Genomic DNA, 13,858 nt, shown 5'->3' with positions numbered 1-13,858 from the left:
TGCATGGAATATAATCCTTGTAGGGCTATGAGGAACACAGAATTAAGTGTATCATTCTAACCAACGTAACGATTTGCTGTTGTCTTTTATTCCGTCAACTGATCATTCAATTGAATTGTGTTGCCGGGCAAGTTAATTTTCCCAGGTTTGTACAATCTTCTGTGTCCATTGTTCACGCCCTTTCTAAGCCTCGCCCTCTTTCGGTGTGAGTTTTTATTGGCTAGATCCGTCTGTGAATGTCGTCATCGGGTACGAATGCCCATTCATCTGTGGACTTGGGCGTTGTACTCCGCATCTTATTAGTGGCGAGGGAAATTTCTCCATTTTCCACACAAACTATACAGCCACAATTCTGGAATTTTTATTACTCTTTACCCGGTATATTTAGCAATTTGTCCACTTTTGCTTATTTCAGTTGGATCTTGCTTGCATTCACAGAAAGACTTTGAAAGGTCTTTTAGTGTATTTGCTAAAAGGATAGAAACGTGTAGTCTTTGTTCATCTGCTGGAACGGTTGAGTTTCTTTGTTGGAACGAAAGCATGGGGGCACAATTCTCCAAGACCGCTGCAAAAGGCGAAGTCGTCGCCGAAAAGCCGGGAGAGGCTGCGGCTTCAACCTCAAAGACAAATGGACAGGTGAAAGCTTTTAAATATTGTTTAATTGGGTTGTTCTGAAGAATTTGCACAGGTTACGCTCACAACGCAGTACTGTCTGTGTTCTATAGCAAACGAACACGGGTTTCTTGTGAAGCGCACAAAGGTGGCTCACGTTACTTAATTTTGTCAAGCAACAGCAAACTGTTAAATTGGTTATTGCAGGTTTCATGATTGACAGATCAAATATTTTTAATTAAGTTCAGTAATGACTTCTTTTGGTGGAAAGGGGGTAATCTGGAATATTAATTTCCCTTCCCTAGTTCTGCATGCCCCCTCCTGTGTTCTAATAACCAATGGGTTTTCAATTGGCAACCTCTTTTGGTGTGATCCTAAATTAGTGCAGTTCTCTTTAGAGGTTTGTACATCTCAATTGGAGTTTTGTGCATCTTGTTTGTAAGTAGCCCACTGATCATGAAAAAACCCATCCCATACTTGTACATTTGCGAGAGCATTGGTGAGCTAGAATGGAGTGGCAGAAGGTGCACGTAGCGCACAACTGCAACAATGGCTTGTCAGTCTAGTTTACCACGCCTTTGTTCCAGATACTGTACCGGAGGGATGCTTTGTGGCACTTGGTTATAATGTAATCTCAAAACGAGCCGCCTTTTTGAGGCACTTTAGTTTGAAGTTGTTTGAAAAAGCATTCATTAAAAAATAAATGTCCCTTAATTCCAGAACCGTGGGCCGCCACCGGACCAGACGGTAGTACGTGATCTTTCGACGTCGATTTATTTATTTTAACGAGCATCTGTGTCGACGGCGCTTTTTTGGTAGTAAGAGGGAGCATAGGCTGCGACAGATCGCCCCTAGTGGCATTTCAGAAATTAGCATGTTGGATTTACGGGGTCGTAATCGCCGAGCTCAGGAGAGCGGCAAAAGTGTTGGGTGAATCAGAAGGTGTGCTAAAACTAAGCCTTCCAATCAGAAGTCTCCTTTTAGCTTATAACAATGATTCTTTTTTAAAAAATTCTTTTGTGAAGTAGGCGGTAGTGCTGAATTGAAACAAGTTTTACTAAATTGTGCATTTCAGATCACAAATTTTACTTTGTGATTATTTAAAACGGACCACGGAATGTGATTGCATACTCAGAGCTAAAATTGAGATTTGGAGCAGGCCTAATGCAGGGGTCTTCAACCCTGCCCCAGGGTGGCAAGTGTCTGCTGGTTTTTATTGTTACTCAGTACTTAATTGGTCAAAGTCATTCTTACTTCATGATTTCTCCTGTCTAAATTAGAAATGCATTTAAAAAGAGTGATCTTACCAGCAGTCCCTATTCCTCTAAACATCCAGGGTTAGGTACTTTCACCATTCTAATCCAACGCTTTGTCTCGGAATCAACCATTTCAGTAAAATAACAGGCATTAAATATAACATGAGTATGTGCCTCCCTTAGCAGGGGTTTTGAATGGCTGTGTGGGGATGAGCTCCCATGTTTAATACTGTGTATGTGATGCACTTTTTGACACTAAACTTGCTTTTTAAGGAAATATAGCTGCTTGGTTTTGCACCAATGCATGTGCTTTACATCAGTCTGTTTTAACCCTAATCCTTGGGTTGGTAAACCAACCTAGCCTATGACTACTACATTTAACCAGTTTAGAGAGCGCATCAGTTTAAGACACATGAATGAGGTAGTGGGTCACCAACAATGCAACAATTTATGAAATTAGTGGGACGTATAAATCTATTAATCCAGCATCCTGGCTGGTCATTGAACTTTTATCCAAAATGGCTGCCACATTACCCTGGGTAACTAACATTTGGAAACAGGGCTGTCACAATCATTAAATTGAGTGACGATAAATTCACAAATGATTGTGATTAACAATAGTTTTTATATTCAATTTATAGTACAAGCCCATTTAAATCTGTAATGCATATTTTATGGAGCGCCATTTATTGACTATGCACATACTTAAAAAAACTCTTTACTTTGGCATACTTAAACTTGCTGTACTTAAATTGTCATGTCGCAGAGAATTTTCTCTTACTTGGTTATTGCCATTTGGAAAATATTTCCCCTGGCAACTCATGCTACTTGTCAAATGTTTGCAGCATTAGCTTAATCGCTGGTTTTTCAACTATTGTAGGGCCACATTTCGTTCACTGTCACATTACATTAAGAAAATGTGCACCATTGGGGGCCAACTTGTTCATATTTCAACACCCGACTGCTTATGCAATGCCCAATTGCCGTGATGGGCCTGAAGTAAATGCTGTTAGGACTCAAAGTTCGGCGAATTGTTTTGGGTGGTGGATTCATGAGTGGTTCCTGAGGTTTGCTATTGGCACCTTACTGCTACTCGCCCCATCCAAGTTATTGGGCTCTCCTCTTTCATTACTGAAATGTGTCAAGATGGGTGTATTTGGAGTTGGAGTTAAATGCATGTTGTTCAGTTAAATAGTCTGCCTACATCAAAATTATATGGTCGTCAGCAAAATGGTAGAGCGTCCTAAACCTCGGAGTGTGCTCACCCTCTGAAACGATAGTTTATCCCTCTGCTCTCTTGCTGCGCATAGATTTCAAATGGCTTGAGCTGAAACTCTTGTAGGCCACACCTAACATGGAAAAACATTGTGGAAGGCAGTTCATTAATGAGCTTGAATTTAATTATAAATATTAATATGCAATGGAGAGCACAACTTGAAAATAAAACGCTGCTCATGAAATTAAACGTATGCAAATTATTCGCGGTTGGCTCAGATAATCATGATAATACAATCATGACTGCTCTAGACAGTAATCCCTCTTGGTACCATTTTCTATTTACAGATGGCATGAGGTTGACTGATAGATGAATCAGTTAGCTGTTTTTTATAATGCTGAACAGTTGCAGTGCTAATTGCTAAAAATGCTTAGCTTGCATAGTGGGTAGCACATCCTAATTCATTAAGAATGGAGACTTCACTCTTGCATTTTATTTTATTTTTTTATTTTTTTTAATTTTTTTTGGGCCAAAGGACTTGCGACAATAACATTGGCTGGAAAGTATTCATCATATCGCACATCATGCTCTGAAGGCTTTTAGCTGAAATGTCAATGCCTTGTTACTTCTAAGGTACTGGGGCAGTGGTCTACAACCCTGGTTCTGGGGAGCTGCAGAGTCTGATTTTTTGTGATTTGGCACTTTTTGATCAATTAAAGTGGCTGATTACGCAGGTAACTCCTCAACTGGCTTCATGGGTCTGATTTATTGGCTGATTTGGAAGTGAAAAGTAGCCTAACTAGCATACCACAGGGCCCTTTTTCTCAAAGCGGGGCTACGGAGTTGATAAACTGTGCTGAGCAAAACCTCCCAAATTGTGTACGAGGACTGAAGTAAAGCGGTTCTGGGTTTTTTTTTCAGTGCGGTTATCCAGGTAACCCTGGAATTCTGCTTCATGAAATGTCCCCCAGCTCTCCAGGATGGGATATGGACCTCGGAGAGATGAGAAAATTAGGATGGGGGCAAATCAATCTAACTTCACTGCACCCAGGAAAACATTCAAAGTAGCTGTTCATGTTTTAAAAAAAATATTCATTCTATAAACCTGACAGTTGTAATTTCAATATTTTTGATTTTACATTCTTCAAAACCTCAGTGAAAATGTGTTTGCTTAGCTAGCTAGTTCAAATGATTTTGCAGCCCCTGACCCCCCTCCCCCCTTTTTGGAAACATGATTGAGCATCCTTCTAATGCTTCAGGCTCTATTTTCACTTATTACCATGTTTGTTTGTCTTTACAAAAGGATAATACGACTGTGCTTGCTGCTTCACCTTGTACATCTCATTGCTTTGCTGTAACTTGAGTCATTCTTAGATTTGTTTGATCGGCAGCCAGTGTTTACGACTGAAGAAAGCATAAATGGGGGAAATTGTCCTGAAATGCATTGGCATATTTGCATATGCTTATTAAACTGTTACATAGTTGTACATGCAGCTGCCTCTTAGTTTGAAGGGGTTCTTAGAATTTACTCACTCAACACAATGTAATTTGCCAATAGTTGTGGCTGTGTGGGCTCATGTTCTAGAGTTGGCAAGTGATGGTTGGCACTAGAAAGCTAGTCTACTGGCTGCCTGCTTGCTACAAGGCTAGTATTATCTGTGTGCCTCTTGTGGTAAACTAGGCAAAAGTCCCAACAGGGTTCTTTCGTTTTGACTGTCAAAGTATGGCTCAGTTCACCAGTTCTAAGCAAATTTGTGGTACTGCAATTGAGTGCTATTGTAAAGCTCAATTTGTTGTGTGTAGTCTGCATGAGCCTACACACTTTGTTTTTCAGCACTGCTTTGATCCGCTCCCATGTCATGATGGTTTGCAAATGTCACTAGTGCTCTGCACGTGGTATTTCCGCTTGTAAGACTTATTCTGGTCACGTTCACATTAATTTCCGTGGACATATTGAGTAATCTTTTGAACTGCATTTCTGGTCTCTTCTGGTTGACATCCTGTCATGGTAGGGATTGTGATTTTTATTTATTTTTTCAATTTCACAGATTGAGTAGTCAAATGTACTCTTCCAAGTAGATTCCTAACATGGGGAAGAATGTCATTAGAACGCATCTTGGCTGGGCGGCACCACTCATTGTAGCCTATAGAAAATGCATGCTCACAATGCACCTCAGTCCCCAAGTTTTTCCATCTTAATGCTTGGCCTATTATGTCAAAGTGGTTTGTTTGAGATGACAGACAAATACTACAGCTTGGCTGAATACTCTATTCTGATTGGCTGGGACGTGTGCATTATTTTTCCATAGATGCAAGGCTGTGAAGTGGCACCTGCAGAAGTTCAATCACGGTCTTAACTGGTCTGACTTGGTAAATAAAGTTAGAAATTTCTAAGAGCAAGCCACAAATTACAATATTAAACTTACAACATTGTCAGCGTGATCTCCACAATGACTAGAGGGTAGAGTCTAATAGTCTATCAATCTATTACTTGTACCCATCCCTACTAAACAGCTGATGAAACCTTTTGGTGCTAAGCCATGCTGGACCCTATGGACCAGGAACCTGGCAGGGAGTTAGCTTGGTTTCTCATTGCCAGGCTGGAAATGGCACTCGGGGTCTACCAGGTTGAACCATTCCAGATTTTACCGGAAGCAGGTTAAAACAAATGGGCAGTTTATATTTGGCAGTCTATTCTGCTGGCCAGGGACCCAGAATCATCCCAATTGCATTTGCAAATGCCATTAATGTCCTATCTTGCAATAACTGGTTAAAATGAGCAGTGTGTGATGGGTGTGAATTCAGGATTGCAGAGGTCTTATGTTACTGGGATATTTCACCAATAGATTTAAGCTAATTATAATGATTGGGGGACTGGGCTTATAACTTGATGTGATGTTTGATTCCCAGGTATGACACTGCTATTGTACCCTTGAGTATACTCCCAACTGTGTAAATGGGTATTATGCTACAATGTTTATTATAATATGATTGTATTTAAACACAATTTCCTGTGTCAAAACACATTCAGTGGTCAAACTGCATGCTTTGACTGCATTGCACATATTCTGTCAAAATTGCCTTGGTCTTCATTCCAACTTGTTTTTCCATATAGCCTAACCCGAATTAAGAGATTTTTACTAATAGAAACCATTTTACCTGGCTTCTGTGTAATAGTGAAAAGATGTCCACACATTCAGCCCAGGTATGGCTCAGGTGCTACAAGAACAAAAATAGATAAATAATGAAGGAAGAACTTGGCACCCTGAGTAGGCTATATTGCAAATCTAGTTTAATGGTTTGCCTGGCTTCTGTGTAAAATTGTATGGTGATTCGCAAACCTTTCCAAAGGTACTCAGGAACTGATAGCCTACTCTGTGCTCTGTTTGAGAACAATTGTCTAGTGGTACTTTTCAGCAAGTCCTGCTAGATAAATATTTAAGTGGATTATTTTGATAATTTTTGCATAAATAAGAATTTGCAGTTAATTAAAACAAGCATAACTGTCAGTTGTGGTCAAAAGAAGAAATGGAATTTGGGGCATTTAGTTGCCCCCCGTTGGTTTTCATTGTATATGATGTGTCTGATCAGGGAAACTCTGGATGGATTGATAACTGTCTAGTGTAAATTGATAAGCGTGTTTTGATTTTTGGGTGGCATGTGTTGGTTATTTGCTAAAAGGGAAGCAAAAATAAAAGGGTTTGAATTTCCCATCTTTCCTGTTTTCTTGTTTGTAAAGCTTGCACTCATGGATGTTGTTTAGTTTGGCACTAATTATGAGTTTTTGTTCTCCACAGTAGAGGGTAGATTGGGAAGATGGGCTAGTAAATTTAGGCCCAGTCAAGTACTTGCGAGTAGCAGCCTCCCTCCCTTTTTCATTTCAATTAGGCCTATATGAAATGACTTCTGACCGTTCCATTAATTCCAAGGTTTTTCCTGTTGATTTTCCCTGCCCATCCTCTGTAGTTCTGTGGAAAAGAGTGGGGATTCAGCTCTCAAAATGCTATTGGTTTATTTAATGACCAATTTGGCAGCAGGCTTATTTTGTTAGGGTTTCCTGAGAACAACGCCAGTCGTATGTATTTTCTAATATTTTTACCTTGGTCTCAGGTTCAATAATTGCTGCCTATTCCGAAATGACATGGTCGACTTCAATTTGTCTATGCCTTAGAAATTGGCTCCATTTTTGGCCAATCTCATTGGTAGAGTACTGCTAATTTTGAATTAAAATGAATGACCCATTCCCCCCACCCCTTATTCACAATGTAATCACCCATGTGATTCACCAAAACAGGGAGAAGGACATGGCCTGTAAGAGTTTCATTTTAGTTGGATTTTTTTAAATGGATGGGTTTTGTATCAAGCAGAAGTGGAGACTACAATATGTGTGCTTTTAATCAGGTGAAATTGTGGCAGCTGTCCAGCTATACTGACTTTACATTGTCTAGAGTTTGTTCTGAGGAGCTGAGATTTTAAAAGGCGAGCATGTATGGAACCAGGTAAGATTCAGGGTGAGAAAATGAAAGGCATGAAAACTGGTTGTGTTGGAGGTATGAGCAATTGTGCTGCTTTTCCTTGTGTAATTTTATGTGGGGCATACTTTTGTGCTATGACTTCGATAGGAGCTTGTTGTAGCTCTTACCTGATTGTATTATGGCAGAGCTGTATACAGGGTGATTGCCATTGCCTTTTCTGTTTTAGAAATGCGTAACTCTTGATTGGTAAAGCCATTTCATGGATTGTTTGTGATTCTGCAGGAAAACGGCCATGTGAAAGCCAACGGGGACTCCTCCCCTGCCACGGAGGAAGCGGGCCAGGACGGGGCGCAGGCCAATGGGAGCGCTCCGGCCGAGGAGGGAGTAGGGCAGTCTGCGGCGGCCCCCGCAGAGGAGGGCACGGAGGGCGCGAAGGCGAGCGGCGAGGCTGCCGCCCCCGCTGCCGAGGGTGAGACTTCAGCCAAGCCCGAAGACGAGGCAGCGGCCTCTGACGGCGACAAAAAGAAAAAGAAGCGCTTCTCCTTCAAGAAGCCCTTCAAGCTCAGTGGCTTCTCTTTCAAGAAGACCAAGAAGGAGGAAGCTGAGAACGAGGGCGGGGAGGAGGGCAAGGGGGAGGAAGAGAAGGGGGCCGAGGAAGAGGCGGCGGCAGCGGCTCCTGAGGCCGAGGCCACGGCAGAGGCGGCGGTGGAGAAGCCAGTGGGCGAGGAGACGAAAGCGAACGGTGCCGCCACAGACGAGCCCGCCGCCGAGCCGAAAGCTGCCGAGCAGGAAGCGGCCGCTAAGGAGGATCCCGCGCCCTCAACGGAAGAGACCGCAGCCAGCCCAGAGGCAGCCCCCAGCGCAGAGTGAGCAGATGGGCCCTCCCCCTGAACAAGACGAAGGAAACGGAAAAAACGGAAAATGAAAACCGATAATCAAAGAACTGTTCGTTCCCTGCTTGTACGTTGGCGTTGTGCCAGGTGCTGTTTTTTTTTTTTTTTTTTTTTTTTTTAAACTTATGTACAAGCCGGGGAAATTTTAAAGTTGTTTTGACCGCCCCCACCCCTTCCAAAACACCCCAGTTTGTATCCAGTGTTACTACCATTCCGATTGGTGGAGGTGTGGACGGCTTGGATGAGTACTACAAGAAAAAAATAATTGCGTCCTTGTTCTGCCGTGTACCTTTTTGCATCAGTATTGTTTTTTTTGTGTGCATATTTAGAATTTTATACGTGTAAAAATTAAATGTACGGACGTGCCTACAGTTACGGAGGTCGGCAGAAAGTTGAAATGTGTAAATGTGTGGGCTGCATATCAATTTCAGGTGGCATACCTTTTGCAAGGGAATCCACCACACTGATGGGTAATGCAGTCTTAAACGGGAAATGAAGTCATCTATGTAAAGTGCACCATATGGTGAATGACACTGGGTCATCAGTGATACGGGGAGACCATAACCTTTCCCTTGAAGAACTAGCTTTAGAAAGAATTTAAATTGTAGGAGCTTTTCACTTCTCTCATTATCTGTACTTTTCAGTGATTATGTAGAAATGCAAGTTTGTATAGGCTTTGTTTATTGCTGGTTTTATGACCTTAATAAAGTGTAAGTACAAGTATGTATGACCGGCAGGGTGTTTTTAACTGTGACTATTGTACAAATCTTGATCTCAAAGCACACGAGGTTTGTCTTTCCACAACACTCGATTTGATGAGTTTTAAAAAAATAAAGTATTCCTGAAATCTTTGAAGCAATTCTGAGCTCAAACTAAGCTGTGATAAGTGGAACAACCTTGGCATACTGTGCTATGTTTTAATTACAGCAGACAGTACTTTACAGTTTGAAGAACATGCATTGTTTGTGTAGCATCTTGTCTTTGTTTCTTTTGTAAATACTGGAGAGGCTTTGACCAATTTGACTTAGAGTTTGAATGTAACTTTGCTTACAAAATTGCTATTAAACTCCTGCTGGAAGTGTTCGAATTTTCTGTGAGCACTCAAAGCAAAAATAAATGTGAATAAACTGATCATGCACCGTTTCTTTTTTTAACATTTTTTAAAATCTGCATCAAGCAGTAGTACCTAACCTTGGATGTTGTGTATTAAGCTATTTGCGTAGTATTTTGCAATGTTTACAGTTCTCAAACCGGTCACCCAAAGATTTGTTTCTCCCCTTCAAATTCTTTGCATTTTTCATGCAAACTGGAAAGCCCATAATTATCATAATAGATGAGAGGGAAGAATATATTTTGGGCCAAACTGTAGCAATGGGGAAAATGTTTCATGAAAACAGATGAGTGGACCCCAACATGCTTTCATTGACTCACTGGTTTGAACTTCTTGTGTGGCAGAGCCATTATCCACAGCTCATTGTAGCTCCACCCATTGAGGTTTCCTGAAGCCCCTACATGTCTTCACTAAGATGCCTGAGAAAACACAGAATCATAAGCTGCATCCTCAAGTGCTAAACCTCACTTTCCTTGAGTGACTGTAGGTGCTAAATATCTTCCAAATGTACAAGAGGCATTTGTAGTATTTTCTTTCCAGCCCCCACGTCATTGCCAGAGATGGCATGATGTGTGTGATTGTGTGCTGTTTGCATATGTGAATAGTAGCTGGAGTTTTTATAATTACAATACTTTCACAAACTGCTTCTTTCAAAATACTAGCAATTTTATGAGAGGCAGAATGCCTTTGTTCTGTAAGTCATTTTATGATATTTCCGCATACATGCAATATGCAGTCACTGGCTACAGAATAACCTCTGATTGGATTTGCATTTGACCAAAATCGATGCACTGTTGCAAAATTGAAACGACTGGGAAGACTGTTTAAACACAGCACCACAGCAGAATTGACTTGGTATTCACCAGCCAGATCATAATATACTTATAGTATATACTAACTTTATTGTCCATTTTCAGTTAAATTAATTTTGCTGCTGTAGGTCAGCATTACAAAGCACATATACAATAGTCATTAAGAGGACACATACAGTATACATTATATAATTTCCTTGGACTCGTGTAACGTGTATACTTAGTTTACATTGTACTGTCGCCTGGAACCATATACTACCCCATGCCATTATGGTTCTCAAACTGGGTTCCTGGGGGTCGCTGTACACTTTTGTTACAACCAGATCTTAAAGTTGTTGAAAACAGATGTTTGAGTTCATTCAGAATGTTTCCCTGAAGAATATCGTAATCGCATGCTTGTTTAGCTTAGTGCAATTCCAAGGTTGTGGGTTCAATCGGGGAGCACTGCCATAGCACTGTTCAAATGTTGATTTAATTTCAGTGACTAGGTGTCATCATTCAGCAGTTTGAATTTCATGCATTTTATCTTTCAGTCTGTCATTTCAACAATTTAAATGAACTTGTTTCTAAAGGAATAAGACAAAGGGCTCAGGAGTGGTTTGAGACTATAGGGTGGGAGAGGTAAACAAAGAACAGGAATAGGGAGATAAAGAACAGCTATGGGTGGAAGACAAATACAGATTGGGAATAGAAAAATATGACCCTGGCAAGAGTTTCCAATGGCAGCATAACCACAAGGACAGAGATAGAGAATCCACAAGGTAAGAAGCCTACTCATCCTCAAGAGCCTGTGTGTGAAAATGGGGTCCCAGCTGTTAATAGGTTACAGAAATAAAATGTATTGCTCCATAATACACTACGCCTGCATGCTTCATGCCTTTCCAGCTCCACTGTAAAGGTACGTTTTTAATCTAGACTTAAAAACTGAGATTGTCTGATTCCTTTAAAGAGTTTGGAAGGTTAGTCAATTGTAGAAGAGCTCCATAAGAAAAGGCCCTATCGTCTGTTCTTTGAAATTCTCAGGACAACTAGATAACCTGCATTTTGAAAATGAAATGGACTTGTAAGGTAGAAGTATGTCTGACACACATGGATGCTAGTCCATGCATTGTATTGAAAGTTTAAAGCAGAACCATCTAAGCAGCCCTATACTTAATGGGTTGCTAATGAAGCGATACAAGAACTGGGGCTAGTTCATACTTTCATACTTTTTTGTTCTAGTCAAAACATGAGCAGCTGCATTCTGAACCAGCTGAAGGTCCTTTAATTAATTATTTTGCAAGTGGTAAAAGCTACTCCACATTTTAATATGGGCATCAAACCTGAAACCAGTCAAACGTGAGAGGTCAGTTTTTGGTCACCAAAGTCTTGAACAGCCATATTGGTACAACCTGTGCTATAGTGGTAAAAAAAGGGTGGGAATACTCTGGCCCTGCTTTCCAGTTGCAGTTGGCACATCGGCTGGGCCCACCTTTGTGTAGCCGGTTTACGCCACAGTGCAAAAATGAGCTGACTCTCTTTTAAGATTGACATCATTCATTCATTATTATTCACCTCAGGGCTGGCATCAGTCCCTTCTCCAGATCAATGGAGACACTTGGCAGGATCAATTCGTGTAATTTGTTTCCCATTAAATGGTTCAGTATCAATTCACTCAAATTCTGTCCCCTCTCACAACCAATTCCTTAATTCAACCTCTTTTCAGTATCAATTTCCTCAATTAAATGTCATCCATCTCCTGTATTTACATAGATAATACTAAAAATTATATATATATATATATATATATATACAGTATGAATATTGCAAGTATTCAATGACTGACAGCGGAATGATTTACAAAATCAATTTTGTTTCTTTATCGTTTTCTATGTTTCTGGCAATAGTACAATTTTCACTTTAAAAAAGTGAAATTATCATTTGCATTATAAATAATAATCAGTAAAATTAGTTTGAATAGCCGCTGAAACTAATGCAAACAAAAAATGGTTTATTCACAGGTTTGCATGAAACAAAATAAACTACTGCAGAAGAACCAAACTGCTGACCATTACCCATGGATGACAACAGCTGGGGAACTGAAAAGGTTTATGCAGTCTTATAAAGCTATATTCCAATTCATTAATTTAAGCCACTACTAGTAATATTTAAATGGTCTGATAAATAGCACTTATTTGTTTGTTCTTTCAAACCATGCTCATACATCACAAATGGAAGTACAATATCTAGCAAGCTACTTGGCTAGCGTAGCCAACACGCTAGCACTGCCATCCTAACCTCCACTATGCAGTGCAGGTGAGAGAGAATATTGATTTCAACTGGATTGATTGAAGTCCAGTTGAAAGGAAAATATTCATTGTGGTGGTTATTTCTATAGCACTGGTCCCTGTGGGACATCATATATCACCTTTGAGAAATATTACATGTTTGTTTTGTTTTTGCTTTTTATGAATATATTTTGATATGAAGGTTTCTCACTAGTTCATAAGCTCCTCCCCAGCAGGTATGTCAGCAACCAAGTCCATTAGTAAATGCAGTGCTGCTGTTTACTTAGGCATTGCCTCTTTAAGCAGGAGATTTTCCTCATTTGGGTTGGTGATTCTCAATGTGCAGTCGCCCTGAACAACGGTCTTGTGTAACAGCAAATCTGGGTTAGTTGGGTATAGAGAGTACTGCACCTTTCATAGGGCTTGTGAGACAGAAGAATTTAGGGGAACTGTAATAGTTTGCCACTCTTCGGAAGAACAAAAGTTTCTAGTGCAGCTGTGCTGGTGTGATAACATCCACAGATTTTAAATGAGTGAGTGCCAGTGGTGGGAAAAAAAGACAGACACCAGTCAATAGTTTATGTTTCTCCTTAGATCCTTTGTTCGTGTAATGGCATAAAGCCTGGAAGACATTTTCAGTTTTAAGTCCCTTTTGGAATTCTAAGTGGCACTCATAAGACTGTCAAAAAATATGGACAAAGTTACTGTGACTGTGCAGTGGGGAAAAGGGGGGACCCTTATATGATCATGAAGTCTGGGTCATGCACTAAGCTCCTGAGCCACAGTGACATGCAGTGACTCAGCAGTGATGCAAATGGTCCCTGATTTATATTAATAACTTAACAGATGGGGAGACATTAGACAAAGAACAAACACCAATTGCGACTACATGTTTTTGTGGAAAAATTACTGACTTTGTATTTTGACTGTTTTGGTACCATTGACTTGCACTGAAACGGATGGCTAAAAAACCTATACTGGAGCCAACCACATTGGCGCTAGTGAGCAACGCCTCTCAACAAGACCAGGAAGTCAGCCTCAAAAGCTAAGCCTGTAGCAGTAATAGAAGCATGAAAATTATTCATCTAGTTGACCCAATTGATTCCTGCCGCATAAGAATGATTTAATACAGTCTGATGTCCAATAATGTCCAATAGGATCTCATGACCAGCAGTGTTAAAAGCTACAGTTAAGTCAGTAAGTGCAAGTATAGGCA

At 40.5% G+C, this 13,858-nt stretch overlaps 1 protein-coding gene across 1 annotated transcript; it reads left to right on the top strand.

Annotated features, from left to right (window-relative positions):
• The first annotated feature begins 252 nt into the window (after positions 1–252).
• Positions 253–9,584, top strand: LOC118225382 (myristoylated alanine-rich C-kinase substrate-like). The gene is made up of 2 exons (XM_035413737.1): positions 253–636; positions 7,842–9,584. Exons 1-2 carry the CDS (start codon positions 541–543, stop codon positions 8,427–8,429), a joined length of 684 nt encoding a protein of 227 aa, XP_035269628.1. The 5' UTR covers positions 253–540; the 3' UTR covers positions 8,430–9,584.
• The last annotated feature ends 4,274 nt before the right edge of the window (positions 9,585–13,858 follow it).

The sequence above is a fragment of the Anguilla anguilla genome, chromosome 1 (assembly GCF_013347855.1).
Source record: "Anguilla anguilla isolate fAngAng1 chromosome 1, fAngAng1.pri, whole genome shotgun sequence".
Taxonomy (NCBI): Eukaryota; Metazoa; Chordata; class Actinopteri; order Anguilliformes; family Anguillidae; genus Anguilla; species Anguilla anguilla.
This window is presented reverse-complemented; position numbering and strand designations above follow the sequence as displayed.

Excerpts from the sequence above, each read along its gene's own strand:
- LOC118225382 (XM_035413737.1), top strand. The coding sequence starts at position 541 with ATGGGGGCACAATTCTCCAAGACCGCTGCAAAAGGCGAAGTCGTCGCC. Across the intron at positions 637-7,841 it reads CCTCAAAGACAAATGGACAG|GAAAACGGCCATGTGAAAGC; the intron begins GTGAAAGCTTTT and ends GTGATTCTGCAG.